We start from the raw sequence: 18,079 nt of genomic DNA on the forward strand, positions 1-18,079 counted from the left end.
AGTCACTTAGAGAGCTGCAGTCAATCTCCCGGTGCTTGGTGGCATTGTGCTTTCTTCTTCCTTTCTAGCTAATGGAAACATAATTGTTGAGAAATGTAGGCCCATTTTGAAGGAGCTTCATTTTGTTCTGTTGGCTAATGACCTCATGTCATCTCTTCTGTCCTTCACTCCATCATACAGGGCTTTGGCAAAGCTTACGCGACTGCGTATCCACGTCAGCTATCTCCTTACTTCTGTCCTCCCTCACTTGGAGCTTCGTGAGATCGGGTTTGACTCAGAACAAGTGGATGGGATCCTGTATACAGTGCTGGAGGCAAATCACATACTGGATTGAGCACCAGATACTCTATATCCCCTTCTCTACCCTCTCCTTTCCTCCCTCCCTCTCACACACTTCTCTCCCTCCCTCTCTTGCTCGCTCGCTCTCTCTCATCTTATCCCTTACAAGGAGAATCCTTGAGTAATCCTGGTTCTTAATCAGTCTGCTTTTTACACAGTCTTGGTGTAGAAAAAGAGGCTTAATAGACTTGAAGAGTTCCAGGAACAGAAAAGCAGTCGTCACCAAACCAGGTGACCAGAGGGCTTTAACTTTAATGACTCAGATACTTGGCCTGTTTCATATTCTTTCTGATATGATTTGTATTCATTTAACTTAAATCAGTCAGCAGATATTGGGTCCAATGTTCCAGGTGTTTGGGGATGAGTGAAGAAGTATATATAACTCATAGTTTCAGCCTTCAAGGACCTAACATTCTAGTTGGAAACACAAGACCCACACCAAGTTAACTGACTTGTACAAATGAGTGGAACAAACATGATAGAGAAGTTATGGAGAAGGAAGGGCAAGGAAGGCATCATGTCAGAAATAGGACCTTAGCTAAGGTTTGTTTAAAGAATAGGCCTGACAGCAATGTTAACAGTGGTTGGTCTTTACATGGTAGGACTATGGTTGACATTTTTTTCTTCTTCCTGTCTTCCTACCTTTTTCAAATTTTCTATTATAAACCTGTTATTCTTCTTAAATTGGAAAAAAATAAATAATTTTTAAATGAATAGGCTTGGATTTAGATATCAAGTGAAAGACTGTGTGAAAATATAAGGTAATTTTTATACTTATAATTTATGTTGTATTTAGCATTACCTCTGGAAGAATAACATGAAAGCATGGAAAAAGCTGGAATGTATAAAATGTGTCTTGTAGGAGTGATGGGTTAATATAAAGGAACTAAGGTTAAATCCCTTGTGGCTCAGCTGGTAAAGAATCCGTCTGCAATGCGGGAGATCTGGGTTTGACCCCTGGGTTGGACAGATCCCCTGGAGAAGGGAAAGGCTACCCACTCCAGTATTCTGGCCTGGAGAATTCCACGGACTGTATAGTCTATGGGGTTGCAAAGAGTTGGACATGACTGAGCGACTTTCAAGGTTAAATCATGACCCATCTACCCACCCTCCTCTGTGGCGTTTGCATTTTAATAAGGAATTCTTGAAAAAGAAATCTTCAAGGCTCAAATTTTTAAAACGCGTATCACCACGACTGTGGGCTCTAAGGTTAAGTGGGGAGGTATTTTAGAGCAGTAACGTCTATTTGATATCCCTCAGAATACACCTCCTACCTACTCTTCAGGCTAGCGCTGAGGTAAGGATAGATCTCATATTATCAGAAATAGTGAAACACATACTCCTGTAAAGTGGACATTTTATTTATTCTTTTCTTTATTGTATTGGTATAATGCTTACTCTCCAAAGAGTTGAAGGTCATCTTCAAAAGACATTGACCAATGAACACATAAAAATATACAAACAGTGAAAAATAGGAAGTAATGAAATTATAGAGAGAGGTGGGATCAAGCATTGCAAAGGATTAGCTAGTCCTGAAGGATGTTTTGGATGTTCATTTTATTTCTCCTCTGCAGTTACTTCAGAAGACTCTCCCAAACTTATTTTTTTAACTTTTTTGAAATTCAGGAGAGCTATGATGGATACGCCAGTGGGACTGCAAGGAAGTAAGGGGAGGCTAGAGGTGCACTTCACCCATAGAATGGGTGCTTAAAAAAAAAAGAATGGGTGTTTAATGATAGCCCTGCCCTCTTCCCTCACCTCACTACTGCTCTTGCTGCCAAATGATGAATTCTCGTGTCAGACTATGATATGAAAGGCCCCGGTTGTCTAATGTACTGAGGGAAGGCAGGTGGTACTTTGAACCACTCTCTCAGGGATACTTGCTCTTCAAATGAGGCCTGTGAAACAGTGGGACTTTGCACAGAGAGGGACAGTATGAGGGGAGAGTGATATAGGGGAAGATTCAGAGCATTGAAGATTCAGCCTGAGAGAGAATGTGGTGTGCGTGTGTGTGTGTGTTGGGTCAGCAGTGGGGCAGAGTATGAAAAAGTACAGGCAATTGGGCATTAGAATGAAAAGGGTGGAAACATTAAACTGTACTTGTGCTTACTTTCAGACCGTCTCCTAATCTGTGGTCTCAACCCCAAACTGCTCCTTCCAACAACAGTTAGCTCTGTGAGTCCAGTCTCTACAATACTGGAGCTACCCCTCTGTTACCCGTTTACAATGAAACCATACCAGCACGAAGTCCTTTTAACCAAAGTTAAATGAGGCAATGGCGATCTTGCAAAGTGTCATCCAGCCTTACCAGAGATTATGATGTATTGTGGAGGCAAAAAAAAAAGTGGTTACCTTCTCCTGGCTATCCTGTTAGGTTAATATAATTCTTTCAAAAATCTTTCACATTAGCCCTTTAATTTTTCATTTCCACAGTCAACAATTAGGTCCTTGCTACCTCATGCCTTCCTAATTGAACTAGATTCATATCTGGCCTCCCTTGTCACCTCTTCTCATTCATTCACACCAGTCTACTCCCTGTCACTAAATTGCTTTTAATGCCGTCATCAAGTTAGGCCTTTGCTCAACAACTGGTTGAGTGAGTGCTTTCAGCTGTGCACCGAGTGCAATACAAATTCCCTTCTGACTTCAACCATGCTCAATAGATTCTTCTTACATTCCAAACAAAAACCATGTTCCATCCAAGCTGAACTCTTTCAGTTTCTGAATCTGCCTTGAAATTTTTCTTTTCCATCTTTGCCATTCTATTCCTTTCACCTGGATTATTTTCCTTCATCATCTTTCTTTTGGCTCTAATATCACCTTCTTTCCTGGAAATTCCTCTGATTAACCTAGCCAGATAAGAATTTCCTTTGAACATATAAGTTTGTTGTCACGTAGGCTCTTATCACAAGTGACCTTGTCCTAGGTTTCCCGTTAGAAAGCTCCACATTCAATAAATTCAACTGCCTACTTGACATTTGCACTTCCAGGTCTCACAGACATTTCAAATAAAACCTGTTAAACAGTAACACACAGGCTCTGGGACTGTTCCTTCCCCCAATTTTGCTCATTTTAGAAAATGGCACCTCTACCCAATCAGTTGCTTAAGCTAGAAACCTGGAAGTTATGCTTAATTTTCTTCCTCTAGTCCCACACATCCAGTCTGCAGAAAGTCTGTCAATTCTGTCTTCAAAGTATATCTTGACTCTACTCATATTTACTACATCTACCTTAGTCCAAACTACCGTCATCTTCCATATGCTATTCTGCTTAGTCACTTCAGTCGTGTCCGACTCTGCAATCCTATGGACTATAGCCCACCAGGCTCCTCTGTCCATGGCATTCTCTAAGCAAGTGGGTTGCCATGCCCTCCTCCAGGGGATCTTCCCGACCCAGGGATCGAACCCGTGTCTCTTACCATCTCCTGCATTAGCAGGCAGGTTCTTTACCACTAGCGCCTGCAACTAACTGGTTCCTTGCTTCCATTTTTGTTCCCACAATTGTCTTACACTGCAACCAGAATGATTAAAAAATACAAGTCAGAGTACGTGGCTCCCCGTTTAAAGCCCTTCCTCATTGCACTAAAGAGTAGAATCCTCACTCCTTACAATGTCCTATGAAGACCCCTGCCTGCTGCTTTTACTTAGTCTCTTCCAACTCTTCATCCTATCTCATTTTTCCTCTTGCTTACGGTGGTCTTCCCCCAGAAATAGTTCAGGCTGTTGCTTCAGTAGAGCCTTTCCCCAGACTGTTTCCTCTCGTATCTCCAGTCTTGGCATGACTGACTATTTCTCATCCTTCAGGCCTTAATATAAATGTCAGCTTTCTCAGACGGGCTTTCCCCTGCAGCCATTTTTCTCTGTCTACCCAGTTCTATCATGTGTCTGGTTTTGTTTAATCCATAACACTTCTTCAATTTGCTGTTATAGATTTGGCTGTTTAATTTCATTTATTTAACAAATGTTTATTGGGTACTACCCAGTAATGCGTGATATGTGATATACAGTGGAGAACACAACACAGTTTCTGTCTGAAGTGAAGTCACTCAGTCGTGTCCGACTCTTTGCAACCCCGTGGACTGTAGCCGACAAGGCTCCTCTGTCCATGGTATTTTCCAGGTAAGAGTACTGGAGTGGGTTGCCATTTCCTTCTCCAGTTTCTGTCTGCCTCTCACTAATAAATTCCACGAGGGGAGGGACCACGCCTGTTTTTGCCAATCATTGTATACCAGAGCTTAATCATGGTACCTGCTATAGAGTAGATAGCCAATAGTTGTTCATGAATGAGTTAATGATGGAATGTGTGTTTTGCTCCTATCTCCATCTCCTTCAAGAACCTGAAACAGTGCCTTGTTTATAGGAGGGGGTAGAAAAATACATTATAGGTGAGGTAGATAATCCTGGGCCTTAAACTCTGAAAATGAAAGACTTAAGTAACTTCTGCAGGTTATGGGAGGCAAACACTGAGCTGGAGTGGCCTAATGTTTCTCTTTAGCTGATCTTAGAATAATTAGAAAGGCTACCAAGGAGAAAGGGAATACGGGTGTTCTTTATAACAAATGTTAGAATATTGTCACAAGGAGGCTCCCTAGATTTCAATTTTAAAACATTGAGACTTATAGAATATAATCACAAGAAGTTTATAGAGACCAGATCTTGAGAATGAGAATTCAAAAGGAAAAAAAAATTCTGAGAACTTTTCTCACTTTTTCCAAGAGCAGTGATAGTTTATTTCAAGGGAAGAGGAGCTATCCTTTTTCAAAGAACAGACAACACACCTCAAGGAAATGCAACCATACCTCATTTTATTGTGCCCTGCAGATATTGTGTGGGTTTTTTGTTTGTGTTTTGGTTTGTTCTGTTTTGGGTTTTTTTTTTTTAACAAGTTGAAGGTTTGTGGCAATCCTGTGTGGAGTAAGTCTATCAGTGTCATTCTTCCAACAGCATTTGCTCACATCATGTCTCTGTTTTACATTTTTGCAATTATGATATTTCCAACTTTTTCACTATTATATTTGTTATGGTGATCTGTAATCAGTAATCTTTGCTGTTACTGAAAGCTCAGATGATGGTTAGCATTTCTTATCAATAAAGTATTTTTAATTAAGGCATGTACATGATTTTGTTAGACATAATGCTATTGTACATAAATATGCTACAATATAGTGTAAACATAACTTCAACATGCCCTTTGAAACCAAAAAATCCCTGTGACTCTCTTTATTGAGATATTTACTTTATTGCAGTGATCTAGAATCAAGTGTAAAATATCTCTGAGGTATGCTGGTAAGTTTCCAGAACATGTTAGAAAGTCAGTGCAAGTACAATTGGCCAACCAAATCCTGAGTTCTGCATCCACAAATTCAACCAACCACAGATGGAAAAAGAAACTTTTTTAATCCAGCAAGTTCCAAAAAGCAAAACTTGAATCTGCCTCATTTAGGTATATAGTATTTACATTGTATTTACAGCTGTTTGCATAGCATTTACATTGAATTAGGTATAAGTAACCTAGAGATGATTTAAAATGTAGGGGAGCCTGTGTATAGTTTTTATGCAAATTAAACACCATTTTATATAAGGAACTTGAGCATCCTCAGATTTTGGTGTCTGATGGGGATCCTGGAACCAATCCCCAACAGATACAAAGAGACAATTGTGTGTACGTGCTTGTTGGATGAACAAATGGGGACCTTCCAGAGGACCAGGTCAGAGACTTTGTGGCCCCAGGGAGGAAGATTTTGCTTGCCCAAGTCTGCTGATTGCAAATAATCTGGGGTAACAATTTAGAGACAGAGGCTTAATTGGTAGGCTCCTGGTTCCTACAGGTAATCTCCAGGTAGAATATGTTTCAGAGTTCTGTACTATGTATTAAAACTTCTTTCTGTAGTACTGTGATATGAGTGAAGCATGGCAGTATGCTCAGGAAAGCTAGGGGTGAGCTCAAGCTAAATCAAGTGTAATTTCCCCAAAAGAGTAACTTGTACTTGATGACAAAGTATTAGTCATTCACTCGTGTCCAACTCTTTGTGGTATTGTAGCCCACCAGGTTCCTCTCTCCATGGGATTTCCTAGTCAAGAATACTGGAGTGGGTAGTCATTCCCTTCTCCAGGGGATCTTTCTGACCCAGGGATTGAACCCGCATCTCCTTGCACTGCAAACAGGTTCTTTACTGTCTGAACCACCAGGGAAGCCCACTAGGTGACAAGGATATCCTTGACTCATAAGTTATCTTAGGAAATTCAGGAACCATATTTTCTGATTCCAAAGTCAGGGTACGTGGTTGGATAATAAACTGCATAATTGGAATGGAGTTAGATACTCTTGGTTATGTTACAGCTTTAGTCATTAAATGAGACATAAATAGCATTCATTTTCTAATGGAAAATAAAATCTGTAAGAGACATGTGTTTTGTTACTTGCCTCTATACCTATACCCAGAGTTTTGATATGAATCATCAGAAATCTCTAACCCACTTTTAGATAATTCTTCAAATGTTTGGGTGCCAAACACATTCCATACATTTGGCCATTGAGTCCTCAGGAACAGGCAAGATGTCTTTAGGCAGAGGCTCAGGAAAGTGTTTCCAAAGGCCTGATTTTCCAGATGGGATGTGGAAACCTGTAAGGATTGGGACAGTGAGGTGTGTAGGGAGGGTTTTCCAAGTGTAGGAAATGGTATAAGCAAAATCACAAGACCGGATGTGGGGTAAGTTAGGGAACACACAAGAGGGTTTGAAGAATATTGAATTATCAGTTTGGGGCATAAGGAACAGAATGGACCAAAGGCTTGAAATGCCAACAAGAAGGGGGCTATGCTAAGTTTCTTTAACAATGGAGCCTTCGTCTGATATGAATTAGGAAAGTGGCTAACGAAGTCTCCCCAGTTGTCATTGAGCTTGGGAAATTCCCTTGGACTAAGCTTTTCTCTAACAATGGGACCTGATAGATCATGATTCTGTTCGAGCTCACATTTTCTTAAATCTGGATGGAGATCAAAGAGTTATCACCACCTCTTCTCCAGCTTCTCAAGTCTGTTTTGCTCCTGGCTTCTGTTAATGGAATCTGATGTGCCTGTGTGCCAAGTTGCTTTAGTCGTGTCTGACTCTTTGCAACCCCATGGACTGTAGCCTGGCCAGGCTCCTCTGTCCATGGACTTCTTCAGGCAAAAATACTGGAGTTGATTGCCATGCCATCCTTCAGGGGATCTTCCCAACCCAGCGATCGAACCCACAATCTCTTAAGTCTCCTGCATTGGCAGGCATGTTTTTTACCACTAGCGCCATCTAGGAAGCCCAAAATTTGATGAGTAGATGCCTATTCAAAGTCTTCAAGGTATTAATTCAGACTTTTGGGAAGAATCTTGAGAAGTTTTGGCCTGGAAAAAGAATATCCCCCTGTTAATGTAGAGTCTGATCTGTGGTAGAAAATGTACTTTGTCTGTTTCTATTCCCCAAAGACACATGACACATTTTAATGAACTTTGGCATGACTTTTTTAGGTCACCAATATGCTTAGAATTGATGCTTTTGAACTGTGGTATTGGAGAAGACTTTTGAGAGTCCCTTGGACTGCAAGGAGACCCAACCAGTCCATCCTAAAGGAAATCAGTCCTGAATATTCATTGGAAGGACTAATGTTAAAGCTGAAATTCCAATACTTTGGCCACATGATGTGAAGAGCTGACTCATTTGAAAAGACCCTGATGCTGGGAAAGATTGAAGGTGGGAGGAGAAGGGGATGACAGAGGATGAGATGGTTGGATGGCATCACCAACTCAATGGACATGAGTTTGAGTCAACTCCAGGAGTTGGTAATGGACAGGGATGCCTGGTGTGCTGCAGTCCATGGGGTCACAAAGAGTTGGACACGACTGAGTGACTGAACTGAACTGAACTGACGCTTAGAATACAGTTAACCACTTATTGAGGTCTTCCTATATGCCATGACCACACTGAGGTAGATATAATCCCCATTTTACAGATGAGGAAACTAAAGTGCAAAGAATTCAAAGTGACTGGTGGCTCACATGGTAAGGAATCTGCCTACAATGCAGGAGACCCACGTTCAATCCCTGGGTTGGGAAGATCCCTTGGAGAAGGGAATGGCAACCCACTCCAGTATTGTTGCCTGGAAAATTCCATGGGCAGAGGAACCTGGCAGTCTACCATCCATGAGGTCACAAAGTCAGACATGACTGATTGACTTTCACTCACTCCCCAAGGCTACACAGCTAAGAGTGCAGCTGAAGAGCTCCCAAAGTCCAGGCTATTTTCCCACTATCCCCTACTATCTAGAAAACTATTGGTCTCGTCTTCTTCCTCTTGATAAGAAAATGCTATCGCCAGCCCACACTAATAGTAATGTCCAAGGAAGAAAGTTCCGTAATCCCACACAATGTTTAACTGCCCTCATGATCAGGAAATCGTTCACTTATGTAACGAATATGCCTCCAAACAATGTGGAGATTCATTTCCTCTTGACTGGCTTTTTACTCGGGGCCATTCCTTGGCAGCTTTCCTGATACCAAAACAGCCACCAAGATCCTATTCTTAACACTCCAGGAGGTCTTGGAATTGTTGGCCTCTGCTTTTGAGTGTTCCCACTGGCTCCTTTGCACCACCCCCTCTAGACAGTGCTGAGTTGAGCAAGTCTCTTGGGGAGTGAGAAAGTGACACTTGAGAACATATTGGTTTATTATTACACACAGAAGAGTAAAATTAACCACACGAGGTGTATCTGGAATTGCTGAGGGGAAGATGGCTCTGCCTTTCTCATCTTGTCTCTTTTTTTTTTTTTAATTCCTATCTCATCTCCACTTTTAAAGCTGTTGAATCATTTAGTTGAAGGGTGTGTGTGTGTTACTCAGAGACATCCCCTGGCCCCCCAAATTTGTGTCCATAGTCTCTGAATTAATATTTTTTAAACTCATTGGCCTCATCTCATTTTGGCTCTTTTAAGGGTTAAACTGAGAAACTAGTGCAAATTATGGTGTTAATGGTTAATCTATGACTGAATGTATGTTTCTTCCCAGAAAAAACACTTGCTTTTAATCAGGGCCTTCAACACCTTTAAAACCAGGGGAGCAGAGTCCTCACAATATCCTCAGATATCCTTTGTGGGGTTGCTGATACATCCTTTTGCATCTCATTGTATAATTCCAGAAATCAAGTCAAGAGCATCTCTTCTTTGTACTTTTGATGTGACTGGCCTTTCTCCTGAGCAACCCACACAGAATTCTGTCAAATATCACAGACTCTGAAAGCATTGGACTTCCCTGGTGGCTCAGTGGTAAGAATACACCTGCCAATGCAGGCGATGCAGGTTCAATCCCTGGGTCAGGAAGATCCTGGAGAAGGAAATGTCAACCCTCTCCAGGATTCTGGCCTGGGAAATCCCATGGAGAGAGGAGCCTGGCCGGCTACGTCCAGAGGATAGCAAAAGAGTCAGACATGACTTAACGACTAAACAACAACAACTGAAAGCACTGTTGGAGAAAAGGAATTAACCACTGAAATGCTGGGTTGCCTGCCACACTACTTACACTCATTTGGCATCTAATTTCACATCCAAATTTCACTCCCTAATGTCTTTTTGAAAGCCTGTGAGTTTTCTCAAGGTTTTCTCCACAAGGCCTTATGAAGAGAAAGTTCTTCAAGGCCTTCCTAAGAAGTGACTTATAAGGCGGTGAGGGTGCTGTAGTGGAAGAATGGGATTTCAGGATGACAGGAAAGCAGCACCTCCTGGTTTGCCCTTGTATGGTGACTTCCTGCTTTGTCAAGCCCTAAGAACCTCCTGCTTGTCTTGCAGAGAAATGAGGCCTAGAGCAGGGAATTGTAGGCAAGTTTTAACTAGGAATTCCTGAGCTGCAATTCTCAGGAAGGTGGTGGGTTGTATGAGGTGGAGGGGGTGGTCAGATTATAGTTTTTGTATAGCTGTTCCTGATAACAGCCTGTTAATATTTTTTTCCATTTATTTTTATTAGTTGGAGGCTAATTACTTTACAATATTGTAGTGGTTTTTGTCATACATTGACATGAATCAGCCATGGATTTACATGTATTCCCCATCCTGATCCCCCCTCCTACCTCCCTCTCCACCCGATTGTTAATATTCTATCAGCGATCGCATCACAGCATGTAGGGAACCACATTTTAGGGCAAGAGAGAGAGATAACCTGCTGGACTTCCTGTTTGAAGTTCGCCCCCCACCTTCCCATTGAGATAACAGAAATTCTCATCAAAGCTGAGAGCCGCTCGCTGGGTCCACGAGACCAGACTTGGCAAAGGCTGGTCTTCAGCCCGCTGAAGAGAAGCACATGGACTTTCCAGCCTGGAGTCTGCATGTCCCAGAGCGGGCAGTTGCAGGCATGAAAGAATCCCACATCCGTGAGCGTAGGGCTGAGTGGTTGACCCTGCAAGGCCTCATTTGGCTTCCTTTAGCCCTGGGGCCCTCCTCTCCCTTCTCTCATGTACAGACGTGTTTCTCCTCTGGCCGAGAGCCCAAAGGCCTCAGGTTACCTGGATGGACACTGCCTCTGCTGCTTCCAGCAGTTTCCGGAGCCCTGCCCAGGAGAAGGAGATGAGGAGGGCGAGGCTGAGCCCCAGTGTCTCTCTCTCCATTAGAGCCGCTTAGGGTTCTGTGAGGCAAACTCAAAGAGCTCGCAGGTTAGCTGTGTGGCATATCCCTGTTTCTTCCTTAGTATAGCCCTCTCCCCTACTTCTCTATCCCTATGGTCCTTCAGCTGGAGGAAGTAGTTTTCTTTGTTTGATCATCCTTCCCCCAGAAGCTGAAGTAGTGCCAGACCCTCCTTTCCTATGGATTGGGATTTAGGGGTTTTTCAAACCGTTTTTAACTAGCCCCTGATATACCTCTATCTTGTGGCACTTTTCCTTATCTCTCACAAGACAGACCATTTTATATCTTGTACCAGAGGTGGGTGTGCATGTCTTATCTCCCATAGATCAAGTATCACCTGCTACTAGGCACAGACGTTACCTTGTTCACCCTTGTTACCGTCAAAGGCTTTAGCACATTGCCTACCACCAGGTAAGAGGGCAGTTGGTAGCTCGCCAGCTGGAAAGCTGGCTGCATGGCTGTTTGACTGGCTGAATGAAGGTCTTTCAGAAAGTTGGAGTTCGTCTTTCCACCAAGAAGCCAGTTTTGGCCTCCTCCTCCCCTGTTAATAATCACATAGCCAAGGGTCAGTAAGGCCTCCAGGGGGAAAAACATGAGTCACACCATTATCAGAGGAATAAGGGAAGGCAGAAACATCTCTCCTTGTGCAAGGGTCAGAACTGTGTGGCCAAGGAATAGACGCAATGGCCTTCACTGTTCCCTAGGTCTGTGGCTAATCTAAATTACTTTATGACGGAAGGCAATGGGGTGACCTGAAAGCTGTTCAACTTGGACCCAGGCTCAAAGAGAGTTCTGGGAAAGTAGCTAGAGCAAGGCTTTTCTTGCTCAACTACCCAAAAGGATCACTTGCTCTTTATCACCCCTGTCCCAGTTTTTCTAGTTGGCGATGAATGTCTAACTCCTTCCATAGACTCTTCCCAAATTAAAAGAAAGGAGGAGCTCTCAGACAAGCCTCAATCTAACATGACGGGAAGCTCTGTGTCCTATTTTCCTCAAAAGCCCTTATACTGTAGTGAAAGACAGGAGCAGGAAGGTAGCAGGAATCTGAAGAGTCACAGGCTGCCCCCCGTCCCCGACTTACACCTTCTGAGACAGAATCCCAGACCCATGTTTGGTGTGGGATGGGTTTCCAAGCTTAGGTTCAGATTCTGACACTGTGACTTTAAGGAATTTACTCACCTCTCTGGGCCTCCCTTTTGTCTCCTGTAAAAGACCTGCTTCATTGGGGGTATTTTGAGGAGGCAGTGAAATCATGGATCTGAAAGGGTTTTGGCTACCAAGTGGTGGGTCATCAGAGCCCATAGCAGGTTGCAACCCACTGGCTCAGACAGTAAAGAATCCACTTACAATGCAGGAGATGAGGCAGGAGCCGCAGGTTCGACCCCTAGGCCAGAAAGATCCCCTGGAGGAGGAAATGGCAAACCATTCTGGTATTCTTGCCTGGGAAATCCATGGGCAGAGGAGCCTGGCGGGCTACAGTCCAGGGGTCACAAAGAGTTGGACACGACTGAGTGACTAAGCACACACAGCCCAGCAGAGTCAGCAAGGCTAATCCATTTACCAAATTCCAGCGGCCCCCAGTCAAGGGCTCTGGGTTTCTTGGTACCAGGCCAGAGATATGACCTTTTATTACACGTGTGTTCAGAGAGCCCTCTCCCCACTGCCCTTACTCCTGCCTGCCACTATTCCCTCTAAATGGGATTGGATGGTAGGGTCCTAACCTCTGCCACAAAGAAGGCTCACCTCAGGAATGCAAGGGTAGTGTGTCTTATAACAGGCTCCTGTGTGCTGAGGCCCACCAGGTCTAGGGACCGGGGAGGCTGAGTCTTGTAGGGCTCCATTCTTGTCAGGGTTGCCACACTCAACATGTTTACACATCAGACTTGGTTAATTCCCAATGAGGTTAGAACAGTGCTAAATCATTGGCTTTCCAAACTCCCACACCTCCAGAAGTAGAGGAATTGGAGTTGAGGTGTCATGTCTTATTTAAACGTAAGCTTGACATTCCCCCTAATGGGCCAGTTAGCTGGACCCAGGCTGGCCAACTGACCAGCATGGCAGGACAGGCAGTTCCAAGTAGTTCACTCAGTGAATTGATCCTGCTTGGCCAGATTTCTCTCACAGGAGACCAGCAGACCCTATATGTCCCCAGTGTTACCTTACTGGCCACGCGTTATTTTCCTCAGACAACGTGCAACCTCTGGCAGGCTTTCGGTACTGGCTGTTAATATTGTTTTGTTGGCAGAGTCCTATTTTTGGAGTCAGGAAACTCAGGCACCTATACAAACTGTGTGGCCCTGCAAAAATCTCTTTACTGATATGTGCCTTAGTTTCTCCATCTGCCAAAGGGAGATTTGTTGATCTATTTCACCTTCCTCATAATGGTGGTTCAGAGATGAGTGGAATAAATATGTAAGCATTTAGCAAATAACTTAAAGGAAATAACTTGTAAGAAGGGAGGGTCCCTGGACATTATGAAAAGGTTAATGTTTCCCTAAGAAGGGGCAAGAGCATCCTGCTTTCTTAATGTCTCCAGTAAGGTCTAGAATTTTCTATTCACCTGGTGGAGAGAAAGACCAATTTTCATTCTACCCTCCCCTTCGCCCAGTTCCCTCAGTCACACCTGCCTTGTCTGAATTAATTAGAATTAATAAAACAGTTGTTCAATTAACAAGTGTTTATTGATCACCTACTATGTGCTCAGCACTCTTACAGATAGTCTGAAAAATATACACATGGCTAAGATATGGACCCTACCCTTCAAGAGTTTACAATGTACTTATGAAATTGGTTACATACACATGGAAAGATAATTATCCATCAAAAATTGTGAATAATAAGCATCAAAGTGATTTTTTACATTGAGGGTTGGAGGATGGAGGGGTAGGAGAGGGACGGAGTGGTCAGAGGAGGCTCAGTGAAGGAGGCGGTGCCAAGCGACTTCTTCAAGCATGAGGAAGATTTGACTAAGGGGAGAGGGCCTTCCTGCTTAGGAGAGGAGCTTAAATACAAGCAAGAACTGTGAAAGACATGTTATAGACAATGACTGGACCCCTCCTGCTGGCGCTGAGGTGTGGGGCAGTGTATTGGAGTTTGTCAGAAGCTAGTCATGCTCAAGCCTTTGGTTTGTTTGTGACTGTCACCCCCACCTCCATCCCCAGGGGAAAGGGGGCATTTTGAAATCTTGGAGCTGAGCTGAAACTGTCTGCCTAGGAATCCTCTACTCGTCCATCTCAACCAAAATCCCAGGCGGCAATTCAGCTATCACTCAGGTGAGGGCCATGGCACCTGGGTCAGGATGACTCCATGCTGGAGCCCTTCAATGCCTTCTAGCAATTCCACCATGTCTGGTAAAGGATGGTCGGGAGAACATGAAGGTGACTGACAGGGGGCCCATCTGGGGCTGTGGTCTTTCAGAGGTGCTACTGTGCTCTGTGGGCAGACCCTGGGGGCCTGATCTCAGCCTTCAGGCTGGTTCTCCATTAAGCCTGAAGACTCCTGGAGGTTGCCTCTCTCTGGCCCAATAAAAACACTCATTGTAGTTCCCACCCATGTCCTCCCATGCTGTCACCCCCCAGCCAAGGGCCATCTCCAAACCAAACCAGTTTCCTTTTCCTACAGAAACCATTGTGCAGGTCCTTTTCGCCTGTTGCTAGCAGGACGCCAGGTCAGAGGGAGACAGGGGCTTCAGTGCAAGTTGGAGCTGTAGCTTTTGAGGTAGCTCCTTGGTACAGTCAAGAGTCTACTGCCCCCTTGAGTGCTCTGTCATATGTTCTTTCCTTGTGCTTTCCTCTCTCTGGAAGCTAGGTCCCTGGGCCATGATTCTGGCCTTTTTTTTTTTTTTTGGTCCTCAGCTTTGGTCCTTGCCCTCTCATCCTCCACCCCATTGCTGTCTGTTCCCTCAGTACAGTGGGGTGGCTTTATTTCAGTTCATACACATTCAGTTAGACACATTCATTCTAGACATGTGGAGTCATAAGAGTGGGATGGAGGAGGCTCCAGGGCCCATTACTGGCCAATCAGTTTGTTTGGAGGGAGGCTTGCAAAGGAGATTGGTGCCATGCCCATAGGAGCCACCACCCCTTCGCACCCACCCCCACCCCCCAGCAATGAGCTAAGAGCCAACCTCAGCAAGAGGAAGGGTCTTTGATCACAGAGAGGGTCAATCAGTGGGACACACTTAATGGGCTTTTGGATGGACTCCCAGGTAAATCAAAGGGTAAAGGGGACATGCTGGGGCCTGGCTTCTTGTAGGGGATGGTTGGAGTTGAGGGTTGTGTATTCCAGGGCAAGGGGGGTGGAAGGTGCCAAAATGAAGGAAACAGAAAGTCTGGCTTAGCGAGAGTCTTAATAGTTTAACCTGCATGCTGTCACACCAGCTCCTGTTTCTGCCTTTGTTTGATCCAGTGGCAAAGTCAGTCTATCTTCAGCAGCACCTTCTGACACGATCCAGTGCCAATATCCCTCACCTGTGGGCGTGGGGGGGCACTGTCCACTGGTGTTCACAGACCCAGCCACCACCCCCAGCTCTGGCCCCTGGTTCTTCACACATACCCTGTCAGGCTGTAGGAGTTAAACTCACTCTTGCCTTTGGGCGCTTGACCAGGCCTTGGAGAGCTCCTAGTGGCCAGGGGCTGGGCCTGATAGGCATCGTAGTAGTTGGAGCGATTTCCCTGGGGTGAGCAGGAAAAGCAGAGGAAGATTCCAGCTACCAGGGAGAACAGGGAGGAAATAATGCCCAGGTAAAGAGCCTCTCCGATCTCAAATTTCATGCTGTCAGGCACCAGCGGGGAGTAGAAGTCTCGCAAGATCCCGTGAAGATTCCAGGCAACAGGGATGAAGCCCAGGAGGCCTCCAAGGATGAAGAAGACTCCGCCCACCACTGCCACTCTGTCTTTGGCTCGAGACTCCTGGAAGAAGACTGTGCATCTCATGCCCACCACAGAGACAATGCAGGCCAAGGAGGACATGGCGCTGGATGTCACCATCATGGCCTGGGCAGCTTGGATGTCAGCGGGCAGGCCTAGCATGGTGCTGTAGATGTCACACTGGGTGATTCCTGTGCTGTGTGTTGCACACTCCATCCAGAGGCCCTTGGAGAAGCCAACCGCAGTCACAATGCTGGCACCAACATAGGAGCTTGTTCGCCAGCTGGGGAGCAGCATGGCAATCAGGGTGCCCAACAGCCCCAGAAGGCCCAGGATGTAGCCCACAAGCTGGAGGCCAATAGAGGCCATGGCAGACCTCTCAGCACACGCGACTTCACGGCAGGTTCCCTTGTCTGCTGGCTGTAGCTTTGGCTCCTTGGATTCCGGCCTCTAATCCCTCATTTCACAGTGTCTCTGCCAGGCCGACTTCTCTCCTCCTTACAAGTATCTGTGGGTGGCCACAAGCAGGCTCAAGAAGGCATCTAGAAGACCTTAAAAAAATCCATAAACCAGATTAAATATTGACCAGAAGCTTATGAGAAACCAGAAAATGCTGGATGCCTTTTGACCTTTGTTATCTTTAGAAAAAACACATGAGAAAGAAAGAAAAAAAAAAAACTTTGAAAGTGGAGCCAAAATGTCATCAGCTCCTGCGTAGGCACATGCTTTATATTGGCAGCCAGACAAAACCAGGAGCCAGACAGGTGGCTGCTTTCTGAGAAGGTGGCAATGGCAGGGTCGTTTGTGGTGACTATGTTAACTCCAGGTCACACTGTCAGCTGGCTCTGTCTCCAAGCCCTGCTGTTTAATGCATTGCCCAGCAGTGGTGCCACAGGGCCCCTCAATTGCACCTTGGGGCCAAATTCCAAGGCACAGGAGCAGGAGGAACAGACCCTAAGATATAACCTTGGACTCTAGGTTCTCAGAGGCCTCTTGACTCTACAGCAGCCTAGAGATCAGTGGTTATAGCCCTGGGTCACCCTGTCCAAGGTGAAAGTCGACTCCAGGGCAGGTTGGGGCAGACAACGGGGCATCTGTCCACACTCTCAGAGTTCAAGTCCTCCCAGCCCTGCCCCAATCCTCCTCCACAGGCTAACCTGAGGCCTCCCGCATGTATCACACACCCAGACGTTTCCTGTCTGCTCTCCTAATAGTTGTGCCACCATCCCCTAGACCTCTCAGGAGATGTGGGAGGATTCAAGAGCGAAGGTTGTTCCAGGGCCTGGAGGGAGCCCTGACATTCCTGGGCTATCCGTTAGGGGCACTAAGGTATACAGAGGAAAAGGCAGCTGTTCCAGAATGGAGGACTTTGTAAGAGCCAGTCATCCAAGTCAATCCTTTAGAATCACAGCGCTGCTCAGGGTTTTCAAGTGTTCAAGGAGCATCCCACACAGGTGCCCCCGACTCTTACCAAGGTTCAAGACACTAAGGGTCAAGGGCACATCCTTGCTTCCATCCACCTCAAGACCCTCTGACCCACTTGTTTTTGAACCCACCAAAATCTGGCTGTTCAATTTTAGCCTTATTCAAGACTGCTCTTTCTGTAATCATCTCTTAAATGTGAGTATTCCTTGAAAGTCCATCCTTTCCTCAATCAACACTCTGTCCTTGAGCAAATGTATCCACACCCATGATGTAACCTCCTACCCATCTCCTGGCACTCCCAAATCTGTGTTTCCAGCATAGACCTTTCTCCTGAGCTTCAAGACTTCCAGACCAATCACCATCCACTTGGAAATCTCATGGGCAGCTCAAGTTTGACACGTTCAAAAGAGGCCTCATCACAAACACCCCCGCTGCATCCTTCCCCAAACAGTTCTTCCATGGGTTCACTGAATGATACCTATGATATCCTTGCACCAGACCCAAATCCTAGAAGTGATTCTTGACTCTTCTCTCACACATACCTGTCACCTTCTACTGTCACAGTCTCACCAATTCTTGTTGTTGCTGCTCAGTCACTAAGTCCTGTTTGACTCTTTGTAATACTATGGACTGCAGCATGCCAGGCTTCCCTGTCCTTCATTATCACCCAGAGTTTGCTCCAATTCATGTCCATTGAGTCGGTGATGCTATCTAACCATCTCATCCTCTGACATCCCTTTTTGTCTTCAGTCTTTCTGAGCATCAGGGTCTTTTCCAATGAGTTGGCTCTTCACATCACGTGGCCAAAG

The 18,079-nt window shown here is 45.1% G+C and overlaps 2 protein-coding genes across 4 annotated transcripts in view; one reads left to right on the forward strand and one right to left on the reverse strand.

Moving 5' to 3' along the window:
- MORC4 (MORC family CW-type zinc finger 4) overlaps nucleotides 1-5,445 on the forward strand; it is a 59,266-nt gene extending 53,821 nt beyond the window's left edge. For all 3 annotated transcript variants that reach the window (XM_065916475.1, XM_065916477.1, XM_065916478.1), the window contains one exon: nucleotides 181-5,445. In XM_065916475.1, the coding sequence (XP_065772547.1) occupies nucleotides 181-334 (154 nt within the window). In that variant the 3' untranslated portion in view covers nucleotides 335-5,445. The remainder of the gene's footprint in view (nucleotides 1-180) is intronic.
- An 8,195-nt stretch (nucleotides 5,446-13,640) lies between these two features.
- Nucleotides 13,641-17,511, reverse strand: CLDN2 (claudin 2). The gene has a single exon (XM_065916484.1). The coding sequence runs from the start codon at nucleotides 16,212-16,214 to the stop codon at nucleotides 15,522-15,524; it is 693 nt and encodes a 230-aa protein (XP_065772556.1). The 5' UTR covers nucleotides 16,215-17,511; the 3' UTR covers nucleotides 13,641-15,521.
- Nucleotides 17,512-18,079: the final 568 nt, after the last annotated feature.

Source organism: Muntiacus reevesi, chromosome X (genome assembly GCF_963930625.1).
Source record: "Muntiacus reevesi chromosome X, mMunRee1.1, whole genome shotgun sequence".
NCBI classification, from domain to species: Eukaryota; Metazoa; Chordata; class Mammalia; order Artiodactyla; family Cervidae; genus Muntiacus; species Muntiacus reevesi.